At 34.1% G+C, this 15,708-nt stretch overlaps 3 protein-coding genes across 3 annotated transcripts; 2 read left to right on the top strand and 1 right to left on the bottom strand.

Annotated features, from left to right (window-relative positions):
- Positions 1-9,271: 9,271 nt before the first annotated feature.
- LOC113331714 (50S ribosomal protein L29, chloroplastic-like) lies at positions 9,272-11,130 on the top strand. The gene is made up of 2 exons (XM_026578359.1): positions 9,272-9,706; positions 10,761-11,130. The coding sequence occupies exons 1-2, from the start codon at positions 9,365-9,367 to the stop codon at positions 10,941-10,943; spliced, it is 525 nt and encodes a 174-aa protein (XP_026434144.1). The 5' UTR covers positions 9,272-9,364; the 3' UTR covers positions 10,944-11,130.
- A 762-nt stretch (positions 11,131-11,892) lies between these two features.
- LOC113331798 lies at positions 11,893-12,712 on the top strand. Its single transcript, XM_026578438.1, has one exon. The coding sequence runs from the start codon at positions 11,949-11,951 to the stop codon at positions 12,498-12,500; it is 552 nt and encodes a 183-aa protein (XP_026434223.1). The 5' UTR covers positions 11,893-11,948; the 3' UTR covers positions 12,501-12,712.
- Positions 12,713-12,911: 199 nt separating this feature from the next.
- Positions 12,912-14,902, bottom strand: LOC113331799 (signal peptidase complex-like protein DTM1). Its single transcript, XM_026578439.1, has 2 exons — positions 14,540-14,902; positions 12,912-13,253 (listed from the first exon to the last, which is right to left on the bottom strand). Exons 1-2 carry the CDS (start codon positions 14,899-14,901, stop codon positions 13,166-13,168), a joined length of 450 nt encoding a protein of 149 aa, XP_026434224.1. The 5' UTR covers position 14,902; the 3' UTR covers positions 12,912-13,165.
- Between the last annotated feature and the right edge of the window lie 806 nt (positions 14,903-15,708).

The raw sequence follows: 15,708 nt of genomic DNA, 5'->3' as shown, positions 1-15,708 counted from the left end.
CTTTTCAATCCGCTTTTCTCTCCTCAAGACAAATTTCTCATAATTTAATAGTAGCTCATGAAATTATTCATTCTTTTAAGAAGAAAAAAGCTAGAACTGGAGGTTTAGGTATAAAAATTCATATGTCTAAAGCCTTCGATAGAGTAAACTGGAACTTCCTTCTTTTTGCTTTTAAAACCTTTGGTTTTAATAAGGATGTTTGTCTGCTCATACATCAATGTATTTCTACAACTACCATCTTTGTTTCACTAAATGGAACCCCAGGAGAACCTTTCAAACCTTTTAGAGGTCTACGCCAAGGAGATCCTCTCTCCCCATACTTGTTTACCATATGTATGGAATTTTTTTTCAAGACTTCTCCTTTTCCAGGAAAGCAAAAAAGTTTTACATGGGGTTAAGATAATCCCTAAAAGTGACCCAATTTCTCATCTCTTCTTTGCAGATGATTGTTTGTTGTTTGTCAGATCTAGTGGAATGTAGGAATTTATTAGAAACAATAGCAATTTTTAGTAAGGCTCTGTCAACTTATTAATTTTGAAAATTCAGGAGTGTTTTTTAGTAAAAAAGTAGAACCAAAACATCAGAGAATGATGTCCAAATTGCTGAAAATAAAACGTATTAATCTTAGAGATCCGTATTTAGGAGCTCCTCTTTTCATAGAGAGATCAAAGATAAAAACCTTTGCTCCAATCCTTGAAAGAATGGAATCTAAATCTAAAGGTTGGAAAGGCTTATTTCTATCTCAACTTAGTAGATCAGTTTCAAACAGAGTTGTTTTGTCCAGCATTCCATCTTATCAAATGGGATGCTTTATTCTCCCAAAACAGATAACCAACAAAATTAATGCAATCCAAATAAATTTTTGGTGGGGGAAAGACTCTAGTGGATAGGGTTTCTATCTGAAAGCCTGGCCAAACCTCGGTAAACCAATTCAGAAAGGAGGTTTAGGTTTTAGGGATGCTTGTAAGTTTAATCTTGCAATAATAGCAAAAGTAGCTTGGAGATTAGTTAAAGAACCAGATTCCCCATGGGAAAAAACTAAGAGTTCCAAATATTTTAGATCTAAATCGCGTCTTAGAACTAAGCCCACAACAAATTGCTCGTGGACTTGGAACTGCATAAGTCAAGGGCTTGGACTTATTCATAAATACAATATTTGGGAAGTTGTAAATGGACAAAATATAAGTATCTGGGATGATAATTGGATACTAGGACTGAATAACGTATTAACCAACTTAGGTATTGCTAATAATAATCACCTAACTTTAGTTTCAGATTTAATCAATCTTGATAATTGCTTTTGTATATCCCACTAGTTAACTCAATTTTCCCTGCTAATATTGCTTATCAAATTAGTAACATCTACCTCTTAAAAGATAAGGACCAAACTCTTAAAAAATATCAACTTAGATGGACTCTAACCAGGTCAGGGGAATATATAGTTAAATCCATGTATGATAAATTGAATGAAACTGGAAGTGATATTGTCAGTCTATACGTGTCTGAATCTTTCTGGAAATCTATGTGAAAGTTTGATATCTCTCAAAGAATTAAGTATTTTTATGGAAATGCTTACAAAATGCTTTATCTACAAACTCTAAACTGTTCGGAAAAGTAAATATATTGATCCTCATTGTACTATGTGTGGAGTAGAAATTGAAACAACTGAGCATCTTTTATTTCATTGTCCTTATGCTAAGAAGTATGGAACTCAACACCTAATCCTATTTATTTAAATCTAAATAGCTCTAGAAAAATTCTAGACCTCTGTAAAGATTGGTTAAATAACCTCAGAAAAGACATTTCTTTAGAATTAATTCTTACTAAGACGTGGTTTATTTGGAATGAGAGATGCAATAGAGATTTTGAAGATAAATCTAAAACTGCAACTAGTTTGGCTTTAGAAATTCAAGGACACATTTCTTTCTGGTCTAAAACAAGATGTAAACCTAACAAGCCTAAGAAGGTTCAAAAGAAGACAACTACTCATGTTTGGCAAGCTCCACAAAAAGATACTCTAAAACTCAATGTAAATGCGACATGGATCTCTGAAAATTTACCTTCCAGTTATGCCTTAATTATGTGAAATGATGCAAGAACTTTTTAAGGAGGAAGAGCAGGACAGTCAGCTCTTACAGATCCTCAAGAAGCAGAAGCTATAGGAGTGATACATGCAGTAACTTGGGCTAAGGAAAAGGATATTAAGAATTTTAGCATTGAAGGAGACTGTGAAAGCCTTTTCAATTACTTTCACGGAAATATTTCAGACATTTCTTGGCGTGCTAAAGCTTGCCTGGATGAAGCAAATAGAATAACTAATCTTAGCACCAACTTTTTGGGATTTCATTTTGTTCCTAGATTAGGAAATATGGTTGCAGATGCTTTAGCCAAATCTGTAAGGACTTTAAATTCTGTTTTAGATTGGGAGACTACGCCTCTATCTTGTATTTTGCATTATCTATCAGTAGATAATTTAATATTAGGAGATTTTATCAATGCTCGATATTAGATGTCTTTACTTCTATTGTAATGCTGACTGAGTCCTAGTTTTTAATGAAATATCTTATTCAAACACAAAAAAAAGTATTGTCGTGGACACATTTAAATTCTTAAAAAACTATTACGCGGACATGTTATAGAGTCAATGATGTTTTTATTAGTGTTATATAGCACACACATACAAGTATTCGAGGTGCAGAGAAGAACCGAGGTTTAGTCAAGTCAAGGCACGTGAAGTCAAGACTAAGTTAAGCGACCGTGCTATACTTGCACGCGAAGTGAAGACCAAATCGAAAGTTAATTCTATATTATTATGTAATTAATTTTTAGACATATATTACCTAGTCAAAGATATCTAAGATATGATATTATCTTTCTAGGTTTAATTCACTCTATAAATTGGAGTGTCGTATGTAGATTTAATCATCTCAGAATGTTCCGATGATCAATAATGTTATTCATCCTACGGGGTTGGTTGTGGACGTATGTCGAGTTGACCGGAACACGTTAAACATTGTCTTTGCTATGATTTTTGTATGTAGATTTTTTCTTTTTGATTGTTTAATTTTATCATTCAGATATCAATGATACTAATCTTAGTTTTTACCTATATATCAACATTTAAGAATTTCTCACTAAAATTGATAAAGTATGAATGTAATTTCTCAACAATGTTAATAAATTGTTGATAAATAACAAATTTTTCTAAGAATAAGCATACTCACTAATGAAATACGAAAACTCAGACACTATTAGTATACATTTATATTAGAAAAGTATGTGATATGTGCATATGATGTCGCCGATATGTCTGCCATGGAGACGGGTGCGTCCAAATGTCAGACATGAGTCTGACGCGGACACATGACTACTTTAGGCGTGTCCGCGCTGCATAGATTAATGGTCCTTTTGTGAATGGATATATGCGTGTTATAAAATCTATCAAAGTTGTATGTTACTTAACAAGATGAAAGATTTTTTTGGCTTCATCATTTTTTGACTTAAAATAAACTTAAATTTAGGAAGTTTTTTCATGGTTACGACAGGGGTATCAAATTCCATGGGAAGGATTTAGTAATATGGGTTGGTTTGTTTTATATGGATCTTGGTATCTCTCATAGAATTTGGTACCAGTCTTTTATAGAATTTGGAAGCACCAGTTCGAGCTCTTGGAATTGGGTAAGTTTAAGCTCTTCATGTTATGTTTGTTTGAGTTTTCCAAGTAGTTGTGTTAGAGCATATCTCGGTTGAACCCACCAAGTATTAGTATGTCGACTTTGGTTGTCATATTTTAGTATCAAAACTCATATAGAGTCGCTTGATTACTAGAGTCAACTTCGTTTAGATTAGACTAGAAAGTCTAGGAATGTTGAGACTTACAAGTATTACTATGAATACCTGAAGAATATGAAGAAGTAACGACTAGAACGAAGACATCATCCTTCCACTTGAGGTTAGTAATACTAACTGGATTTGGTTCCATTCCTAACATATCTTTCAAGTCTCTTTATATTGAAAACATAACATGCGAACCTATATTTATGACATTCTAGTGATTAAACTTGGTCATAACATTATGATCAAAGTATCAAGGAATTATATTGAATTACGAAGTATGACGTTTATCTTTTGAACTTCATAAATACGACACCAACATAATCTATGTATATAGTTATTTGATTATGTGTGGGATACAAGTGTGATTTCATCCAAGAAAACTATGTATTATTACATTAGTTTAAGGAAGTAGATGTATGAACTTGTTTCATAATCGAAAGGGAAATCATAAATGTGTTGGTCTGGTTTTCATTGAAGATTATTTGAATGACCAATGCAAGATGACAAGGTAGAACCAACCTTAACTTATGCTGAGAATCAAGGTAGAACCGGTCATAGCCTATATTATGTGACAAGGTATAACCGATCCTAACTAGTATCGGGAGACAAGGTATAACCGGTGATAGCCTATTTTGAGTGACATGGTATCACCGATCCTAACTAGTTTGGGAAGCATGGTATATCCGGTCATAACCTATATTCAGTGACATGGTATAATCGATCCTAACTTGTATTGGGAATCAGGGTATACCCGGTCATAACCTATATTGGGATTCATCGTATAATCGATCCTAACTTAGTTTGGGAGTCATGGTAGAACCGGTCCCAAGAGCAAAACCGAGTTTCCAATATTCACATATTTCTTTATGTTGTGTGTGAATTTGGAATTAGGGTTTGCTAAGATAAACAACTTCTAGATATCGACATTATTTGAACATGTGCATAACTCTTATCATTAATTGTTTAAAGATATTCCTTGATGCTCAAGGTGATCCCAAACCGAAATATTAAAAAGCATTTAATTCTGATTTTCGATTTTATATGTTTTATTTACCAACAATTAAAATATACTCTAGAAAAGGATTATTAGTTAATGTAATAAACTAATAATAGAAATTTTCTAAGAGAAATTTCGGAAATATTGCTTGATATTAATTGGAAATAGGAAAACCTATATTAGGTACTTTATTGCATATCTTGAGAAATATTTTTGGTTCTGAAATTTCCTTGTTTTCCAAATAACCTTGGTCTATAAATACTTGAGTTTGTATTTCTTGCAAACTATCCTAAGAACCAGGAAAACTTCATTCGTGTTGTTTCTGGTGGAGCCGTCTATCCGGAGAGGAAAATACCCTAATTAGGCGAAATCTCTTACTCATTTAAAGACTTCTCTGTGATCAAGAAGCTCTATGAGTACCATTAGTGGGAAACTGGAAAATTGCATTGTTATTTTAGTTTTCGATTATTAATTTGATTGACTAATGGTTGTTGTGACTGCACCTAGTTTGATTATTCTGGATAGACTTCTCTTCTGACAAATGGGTCACTAAAACTAGATCAAAGTATCGACTGGATATTTAGAAATGTTTTTAGATCTAAAGACATCATGTGATAATCCATTGTCAACAGACTCCGTTCTGTGTGTGATTGATCACAAGAGGATTCAAGTTTGTGTTGTGCAGGTACTTTAAAGACAATCGAAGATTTAAAGACGAAGAAAATTTATCCAATTAGTTTTCGTATCTCGTAAATTTTGTGCACACATCTTGATCGTCTGGGATCCAACTAGATCTTGTTTATCCTTGATAGAATTATGATTATCTAGTCGATAAGATCGACATCACTTTCTATATTGTCTGATTGTAAATCCGGAAATTGTTTATTTCGTTAATTAAGATTCGAATTGATCTAACCAAAGGAGTTTATTAGATTAAACATAAGAGCCTTTGTCGATGACTCAAAATATCTTTTACCAAATATTGAATAAAGTAGTTACAAAATAGATTTTTTCCTTTACTGTTTGAAATACGATCAAAAGGAGTAAAGAAACTTGAGATAGTGATTTCTATCTTGAGACTCATGTGCGTGACCAAAAAGTCAAAGACGCAGGGATACTGAGGAAACTAAGTAATTATGGGTAGTTTACTTGGTCTCAACTATACGAAGTTGGCTTGTGTTCTTTATATAGCGGCTTAATTCTGAGAGTATTTAAAACTAGACTAGGTCCTGAGGTTTTTCTGCATTTGCGGTTTCCTCTTTAACAAAATCTTGCTGTGTCATTTACTTTACTTCGAATTATAATTGTTTATTATAATAAATAAAATTACACTTGTACGTTAATCCTAATCACCTAATGTTGATCTTATAGTAAATCGGTTTCGGACCATAACTATTATCACGTGAATATCTTGAAGTTGTATCGCCTCGACTTTGTCCATAGACGATCACTTAAGATATATGTTGAAATTAAAAGATTGTGGTGTATTTGGGTACCCTCGTCTTTTCAAGTTGGATTGGCTTTTTTAGGAGGGAAAAACAAAAAAAATCGGATTGAATCGAATTCCCTACGATCTTAAAGACTCTAGCGAAAAAATTTCAAAAATGGTTCTGCCAGGCAGAATAAAATACCCGTTTTATTTATATTAGCTAGATTAGATAGGTGTTCTGATCTTATTAGTGGTAGGATCTATATTTCTGGACATGTTATCTTCAATAAGTCGGTCTTCCTTTTAAATCTTTTTTTTGTTGTACCTATCGGTATCACTAGTTGTCAACCCCTTTATTTGAGTCAGCATCATCTTTTCCTTGTGCAGATACTCAATTTTTTCTAATTTCACCTGATATTCATATATCTTCTTCCATACCTTTACACAGTACAACTCATGTTATACCTTTGAATGATCATCAGGTGATTATGAAAGCTAATATAGGTATGTTTAAACAAAACATAATGTTTACAACCAAATATTTAGTCTATCTTCTTTTGAATATAATGGTGTTCTTGTTAGAGTACTGTTTGGTTAAACCCGTCAAGCGATATGTCAAGTTTGGCTGTCAAGTTTAGTTCCATAACCCGAATCGTTTTACTAAGATCAACTTCTTTATGTTAGACTAGGAACATGGAAATATTGAGACTTTCTCTAGTTACTCATGAAGATCTGAAGACGAGGCGAAGACAAGGAAGACAACATTCTTCATTTCGAGGTTTGTAACTACATACTTATTCCATTTTTATCATTGTTCTTTCAAGTATATTCATTGAAAACATAACAAGCAAAGTTATGTTTGTTATAATGACTTTAGTATTAGTGACTTGGTCAAAAAGAGTGATGTACAATAGTTATCTCTACAATTGAAGTATATAAAGTTATAAAGTATGGTTTTTCCATGGGTAACGTGTTTTCGACATTGCATTAATTGGTAGCTTGTTATTATTTAGTGTGTTGGACTTTCGGGTGAATCCTTACTTTATTATTACATTAGAAAACAATTTCAGAAAAACCTATACTGAAGTAATTGACTTGCCAAACTTGTTTTGTAGTCGAAATAGGATTTATGAATGATCCTAGAAGTAGGACCGGTCCCTTGTTTTGTAGTCAAGATATAGTATTATTGATCAACTAATATTGACAACAAGCTTGAGATAGAAAAACTTGTGGGTTCAACCGAGCAATGCTATAACACTATTTCTATGAATGACATGTTGTGAGGACGATTTGATGAAGGTGGAGGATCTTCAAAGAATCGTTTATTTGTATTCCTTAGAAGATCTCTAAACTATCGAGGAAACACAGTTGTCAAGATCCTTTTCAGAATTTTTGTTATCGCTTTCATGATATTTCTCTGACATACAAATACTTTTACTCTTTTCAGGATTGCTAATGTTTTTAGTGACTTTAAAGGAAATGACTTTTTCGGTCTCACTGTGATGTTAATGATCGAAGATCTTACTTTCCAATAAGATCACTTCGTGTAAGAGTTGAAAGATTGTTTCCTTATGTGATGACATGTTTCTTGTTAGACTCGTATTGAGCTGGTAAAAATCTAATAATTTTTAGCACAATATCCTTTTTTCGAAATTATGTTTCCTAGCTAACACATGAGAGCCATTCACTATTTCAGAAATTTTGAGATTAAATTCCTCAAACGAATTTTCATCAGCCATACAAAGGTTTTCCTAGTCAGAACTAAGGTTCTGAAGCCGTGCTTCATTTTTTGATGTATTTCCTTTGAATACGGTTTCTAAGATACCCAAACAGCCTTCGACGTTTCACATGTAGACACATGATGTTGAAGATCTTGGCTTACAAAAATGTATAATAACATTCAATCCATCAAAAATTTTTCTTTGCAACACTGATTTCAGTAACGTTATATTCACCAATATCCTTGTCAGAGGTTACACCGTCTGCAATAGATATTGGATGAGTATATCCTTTGACAACCTTCATCCATATACTAAAATCATGAGCTTGTAGGAAGGAACGCATAGCTATTTTCCACCATGAGTGATTTGAACCATCAGAGGCTAACAAAGATAAAACTCTTGTTCATAGATTTCAAATCGCTAAAAACACAGACTTATTAGGTATTTTCGGTGTTTGCGTGCTCTGATACCAATTTAAAAGAAGAGGTTACCAAGTACACCACCAATTTTTTTGTTTCGGAAACCTGTATAGACAAACTCGTAAGAATCAGTTGTACAGATCAACAAATGAGATTACGTACCTGATTTATAAACAAGTTTACTTAGACTATATCAAAAGTCAATATCCAAAAATCAACGTAGTATGTACATGAACTATTCACGAACCGAGTTATAACAAGAACAAGTCTTGTAATTTATATTTCAAGACTTGATACAGTTTGAGCATGAAAAACTGTCTAGGTTGTTTGGCGTACTAGTTATAATATTTTTATTTACTCATTAATTCTACCACTCTATCCACTGAGACAACGTCATATGCCTTCAGTATAATTAATGAATTGCAAATAACAAACTTCGAGCTCGAGCTTGTACTTCATTAATCTCGAAACATAATTTCAAGCAATGGATATTCATAAGTTTATTGCTTCTGAGGTTGAGAACAATTTATAAAGCTTTAGAAACTTGTGTGCTTGCTAACGTGTAGTCCCATCTATCATTTAAGGTCTCCAAGCAATTCTTTGAGTTTGCATTTATCTGTTTTTTGTGCCACTTCGCCCCAATATACCTAACAAATGCAAAACAAGCATAACACAAGAAAACTGACTACAACAATCATAAAAAATAAATAAATTAGTGTACCATGAAAAAGATGTTTTAGACACAACCAGGTCGAAACTTGTCTAATTTGGCCGAGTTAGAAAGCAAAACAGAAATAATTTGGGATTGGGACGCACAGGATACCGGTTCATTCTGGCATACTAGGCTATTCACCACCAAAATAACTTCACTGGAAATAAAAGAGGGAAAAGAAAGGTTATCCATTGAGAAAGAGCTCACTGGTGAGAGAGCAGAGGGAAACGAAAAAAGAGAGAAGCAAAAATGTTGGGCCTTTCATTGGCTTCACCGTCAAACACAGCAATCTTCAATCCTTCTTCACTACTTACAAAGAACAACCTCAAATCATCTTTCCACGGTATCCGCGTCAAGAACGTATCCCTCCCTAAAATGCCCTCTTTCTCATCATCTTCATCTTCCTCTAAGTCATCTTCAGTAGTGATGATGTCAAAAAGAGAAGAAGAGTTGAAAGAAATCAGAGCTAAATCTACTGAACAAATCAATGATGAAATTATCGATATTAAAGGAGAATTACTCATGCTCAGACTACAAAAATCAGCTCGCGAAGAGTTCAAATCTAGTGATTTTCGGAAAATGCGCAAAAGGGTAACCATTTATTGTTCTTTTTGTTAAAATTCCTAGAGATAATGTTGTTTTTTATGGAGAATTGTCTGAAATTTCGTGTTTTTCTTATGACATTTATTTACATTTCTGTTATTGTTTTGTTAGAAAGAATTGGCTACAAAAGATTAGGGTTTTAGGTCAGTATTCCAATTTTCTGATGAGCTTAAAAGTTGGGAATTCAGATGATAACTAGGGTGATAACTAGAAAGTGTTTTTGATTGCTATAGGTAAGGGTTAGTACTGCAAAGTCTTTAATGAAGGTAGGACAAGTTTCATTGCTTCGAACTGAGATTTTTAGATTCCAATGTTGCATAGCGAAGTGTAGTTTCCGAAAAAGGGATAAGATGCTTATCAGTTTTGGACCGTCTAAGTCATAGTTACTGAAATATCTGGTTGTGAAGGATTACGTTTATCCTTTAACTTCCACTGCAGAATATGTGCTTTGTTTGTTTAGAACGGTTCTGTTTCATCCTTGAAAAGCTATTTTTGATCAGCCACTCTACACTTGTAGACGGATAATTTTTTCATTGTCATGTTGTTCAACTGGTGGTACGGAGAAAATGAAGATAGCTTTGCATTGTTTGAAACAGAGTCAAATAGATATAGGCTGTCTGGTGATGGAATGAGGCATGGTGTTGGTAATTGTTACTATGTTGCCATTAGAAAGAACATAAAGATTACCATAGAAGTAGGTACAAGATTAAAGTGGTGCTAAAGTTGAATGAATATTCCTTATGCTATTAGACAAGGGAAAATTCCTCTTTCCTTCTCTATACTGTGCTGGTGCTTCAAGTTCTGTCGTTGGATTGGTGTAGAAAGTGAAAGTACATATTTAAATTTATCTCTGCTGGTGTGTTTTCATCTTACCACATTTCAATTATATAACTTTGTAGAATTCTTCTATTGTTTTAGAGAATGTTTGATGTTTCCAGTTATGGGTGTTTATCAAACAAATGAATCCAATTGTTTATGATACCGTTACCATTGGTTCCTTTTCCGTTCCCTATGCTTCTTTAACTCTGGTCTAAAATTATAGGTAGCTCGAATGCTGACCGTAAGAAGAGAAAGAGAGCTTGAGGAGGGAATTAAGAAAAGGTTGTCAAGGAAACTTGACAAACAATGGAAGAAGAGCATTGTGGTCAGGCCACCCCCATCTCTAAGGAAAATGCAAGAGGAGGAGAGGGCTGCAGAAGCAGCAGAGGCAGAGAAGGCAACTTGAGCCTGGCTGATGCACTCGTGTATAAAAAATGGTTCTCAAATTCCTTGTATTTGAGTAACACTCCTTTAAGGAACCATTTTCTGAGTTAAATTTTCATTTTATGTAAAAGTTAACAATTGCACCATGTTTTTAGGGCTTTTATGAAATGGAACCACACTCCCAATTTGAGGAGTTTTAAAGTCTCAAACTGTTGTCAGTGTAAAAAAAAAAGTTGCTCCAAATAATGTAGGTTTCTTAGAAACTTTTTCCAGCACAAGAGAGTCCTGGGGGCAGCAGCCCCCTAGGTGGGGGGTTGATAATCAAAAAGTGAATAATAATAATAATATCCAGTAGTGTAATTCTATATTTTGGAGCAGCTGTGGAGTGGGACCTGAGCTCTGAATGTTGAGGAAGTGAAATGTCTGGCCACCTTAGAACCCGTAATGTGGGAAATACGCTTAAAGCTGGCAAAATATATTATGGAATCTGGTGCAGCTAACGTATCAATGCCTCGTGTTTTTGGGTCTGGGTCTCCTGATTGAATGTAAATGGAACATGGCTTTTGTATAATTTACTAGTTTCTTTGTTTGTTGCGCATTTATTTAGCTTGTAAACCTGCCTCTTTGGGCAGTCTATATGGTTGTAGGATCATAAATATAAAACTTTCACGATGTTAAAATGAAACCAACATTACTTAAATGTCTAACCTTTGACAGAACTTAAACCATAGAATTACACTAGTAGTATAGTGGATACAACTTTTTTAAAGTTAATGAAAGAATAAGGTGGTTGCAACCTATCTCCACTACTTGAACCCCAATTCAGTGTGGCGTGTAACTTCATTCCATTTCAGTGAAACGAACAAAATTTGCATATCAAGTAATTCTGTTTAACATCAACTTCACTTTTGAACAATACACAGCTCAAACCTTCTAATTTTTTCATTATAAATGTCAGACACATTCAGGTTTATAATTTCATAATCAAAAGCTCTCTGTCTCTCTAAACTTCAAAGAGAAAAAAGTTATGGCATTCCTTAAAATTTCCATGGTTTCTACTGTCTTGGTTCTTATTATGTTTCTCTGCTATAATCTTCAACCTTCAACTTTCGTTAGGGCAGATGATGAATTGATCCATCGAGTATGTCACAACACGGATGCACCAACAGTTTGTAATCAGTGTGTCAAAGCTGATAATCGGAGTGACAATGCAGATAGTGTTGGAATTGCGACGATCGTTGTTGATTGCGTAAAAGTTCAAGCTGTTTACTTACAAAGCAATATTTCTGCATTAGCCTCTAAATACAAAGATGATTTTGCTGCAAATCAAACTATTACCAAGTGCCAAGAATGGTTTTCTCATGCAAAGTCAGATCTCAGTGCAGCTACTCAAGGGTTAAAGACTGGTGATTACGATGCTTCAGATAAATCGGTATTCGAGTCATTAATGTATCAGAGTGCATGCAAATACAAGTTTGAGAACACTCGGAAGATAAGAATTACATATCATATCTCTTTTGGGTTTAACATGTATGAAGAACTCTCGCAAATAGCTTTGCGTATCATCAATCATCTTTGAGTCGCTACTTGTTATGTTTTCACTTCTCATCAGTACGTAGTTGCTGTTGTTTAATGGATTAGCACCCCTAATCTGTATTAAACTGGCTTTAGGAGTATATTTATTCGAAATATGATGAGAAGAATTTATCTGTTATTGTCATGGTTGAACTTCATGACTGAGGTGATAACTATGTAATGTATGAAATGAAATTTGAAGACTATTTGAATTTACTTGTGTAGTTAATCGCTGATTATTCATATTTGTGTTTTAAAAACTGAATTTTTAGATCATCACCGGTATCCTATCGGAGAACTGCATCCATCGTCGTTAGACTCATTATTATCCGGTGATGATCCAAGTCCTTCCCTTTAGAGATACGGCAGATTGGTCATTGGACTCATTAATATAACAAGTTATTGGTGGTAGAAGTATAAAAACAAGTTTCCTGACAACATTTCAAAATCAAACAATCCAGTTAACACTCGGACATTATTTTCTCTTCCAAACATCAGTAAAAATGAATGCAACAAAAAACATAAACTTATAATAGATTACAAATGCAAATGCAAGATCTCGGGGTAACGATTCAATCAATTAAGTTAATATACAACTTCGCTCGACCATATAAGTTCAATATCCAATTCTTTTACGGCGAAGACAAGGAGATGAAATGAGCCTTCTTATCAGGTAGATACGAAATTCCACCACTTGTACAGACCAAAACTGTAGACAATAGCATAGACGGTATATCTAACAGGATAGATTTTAAACCTGCACCGCAATGAGGTTAAGAAAAGATCAGTTCAATTCTTAGAGTGCATATTCAAAATTAGAACACCTTGCAAAGATGTGAGAACTATCGATACTTGAGCAGCGAGCCAGCGACTATAACCATAGCTTGCAAAATCACTACCAAATAATTAACTTGCTGAAACATACTTATATACTGTGCACCATTTATAACTAGCGGCCGGGGAATCTTCTCCTCAGCCAGGATAAGCATATTATATACAACAACTACTATGAGTATGGCTACTCCTAAAGTAGATCGAGTATCTGGATGCCATTGTTCAGTATACCTACATTCTTCCATCCTACTTACCGAAATGAAAAAAAATAGTCTCTATCCCATCCTAATCCTCATTAGGAACACAAATGTGCCTATAGGAGAGGCAGCTCAGCAGCTACATTCTTTCATATTGTTTAGGGCTATCTAGAATGTAAAGAACAACTCAAGTGTGTGCATCACATGTTCAGTAGCCTTAGAGAGGACTTCGTTGACGGCTGTAACATCTCTTAGTTTATAAACTCAACCATGATAAAAACTTACACAATATTCTAAGAACCTTGCACAGTTCTCCTAACAATCAGTCCTGCATTGTAGTAAGCGCCCTCAAGGTCAGTAGCGAACTTTAAACCCAATCACGACAATTTAGTTTATGGAGGAAAAATGTGGACTAGAGCTGTAGAGCACATTAGCCTCTAAAGGTAAGTTCCACACTCAAATTCAACTAAGAACCTTCAGTAGAAGTAGAGGCATTTCAAGCTTAGGTTGGTTAACAAATGCAATTCTGAAATACTAAATTCCATCTCAATTTCTTTTATCAACACTATCCTCCTACATAACCATCGCTTTTTCATGTACCATTTACCTCACCAGGAGCTGAATGACACACAACTTATCACTCTTACACAATTTCACGGAGCTGTTAGATAATGTGTCTCAGGACAAGTCACTAAATATATGAATCAAACAACATTTGCATTGCCCATTATTCAAATGATCTTGCATATCTTTCACTTTAACTTTCCTACAGAAAATTATAACTAATTTTTTTTCACTATCTACTCAACTAAGGAAACACATAAATTCTGAACAGCCATGAGATTCTGAAAAACCCTAAGTTCTAGACAATAATAGACTAGGATTTTGAACTTTGAACACAAATCATAAACAATGGGCAACACATAATAAAGAAACTCAAAATGAAAAAACAAAACAAAATGTAATTCCATGACAAAGGATCAAAATAAAACTAGCAGACAAAAGAATATACCTCTTGGGTTCAGAAGAATTTGAATCAATAGCATCAGCAGGCATAGGAGAAGTCCACTCAGAAAAATCCCTATCGAAGAATTCCCAATCAGGCAAAATAATACCAGCAATAGCAAAAAGACCAAAAATATAAGTTACAATCATTTTCTTGAATGAGTAAGTGTAAAAACCAATGAAAAATATAATAGCTCCTAAACAAATTAGTGAAGATCTAAGAACAGCATCATTAGCCATAGTTGTTATTGTTGTTTGCTGAAACAGAGAAACCCTTAGTCTTATTTTAGATCTGTTAGGTGCCCTAGTAAATGTGGTCGCATTCATGTAGAAAGCATGATTTTTTTTGCAGTTACTACTATGATTCATCTTGTTTAGTTAGGTGTTAAAAACAGTCCAACTGCTTTAAAAGCTTCCTTGAAATGACAGTTGATTGCCTTCTGTGGATTGGTTGAGTCTCCATAATGTGCCACGTGGATTCATAACTTCAACTACCTTGTGACTAGTGCAGCTGGGTTTAGATCATTCAGCCCATCTTATCACCTAAAGTGTACTCCAACTAGAAATAAAATGGAGAAAAAGGTGATAATAATTAACCTCGCCAAATTTTCAACGTTCCCTGAAATCTTCGTCTTTCTAAGTACTCCAATGATTCCAAAGGTTGTAAATTTAACATCACCGTTGTTGAAGATCCGTAGCTATAATATATTATGTAACATCAAAGTCCAATTGCATCACGACTTTAACAATAATACTACGGTGATATGTATCACTCCCCCTTAGTCAATACTCCATCTCACATGGAAACCACACCCCCTTACACAATGATCCGAAAACCATATGTATATGTAGTAGAACTACACATTAATTCTCCCCCTTTTTGTCAATAAAATTGGCAAAGGTACAAGAACGGGATCCTAACGAAATTTTCGAGAAGAGACGTTTCATAGACTAAAAGAAAAAAAATACATACCAACTTAATTTAGATGCAATCATAAAGCCAAAGCTAAATGCATTCATCAAGGAGTTTTAAGATACAAGATAACCCCTATAAAATTCCACAGTCGCACACCCCGCAAGATATTACCATTAAGCACAAGTTCAAAAGAACTCTCCCCCGTTTGATGTCATTCCCGAAAGAACAACAAGAGCGACCTTAATTTCGAAAGAAAAGAA

This window comes from Papaver somniferum, unplaced genomic scaffold (assembly GCF_003573695.1).
Source record: "Papaver somniferum cultivar HN1 unplaced genomic scaffold, ASM357369v1 unplaced-scaffold_128, whole genome shotgun sequence".
Classification (NCBI taxonomy): domain Eukaryota; kingdom Viridiplantae; phylum Streptophyta; class Magnoliopsida; order Ranunculales; family Papaveraceae; genus Papaver; species Papaver somniferum.
The sequence above is the reverse complement of the archived record's forward strand: the minus strand, read 5'-3'. Positions and strand labels throughout refer to the sequence as shown.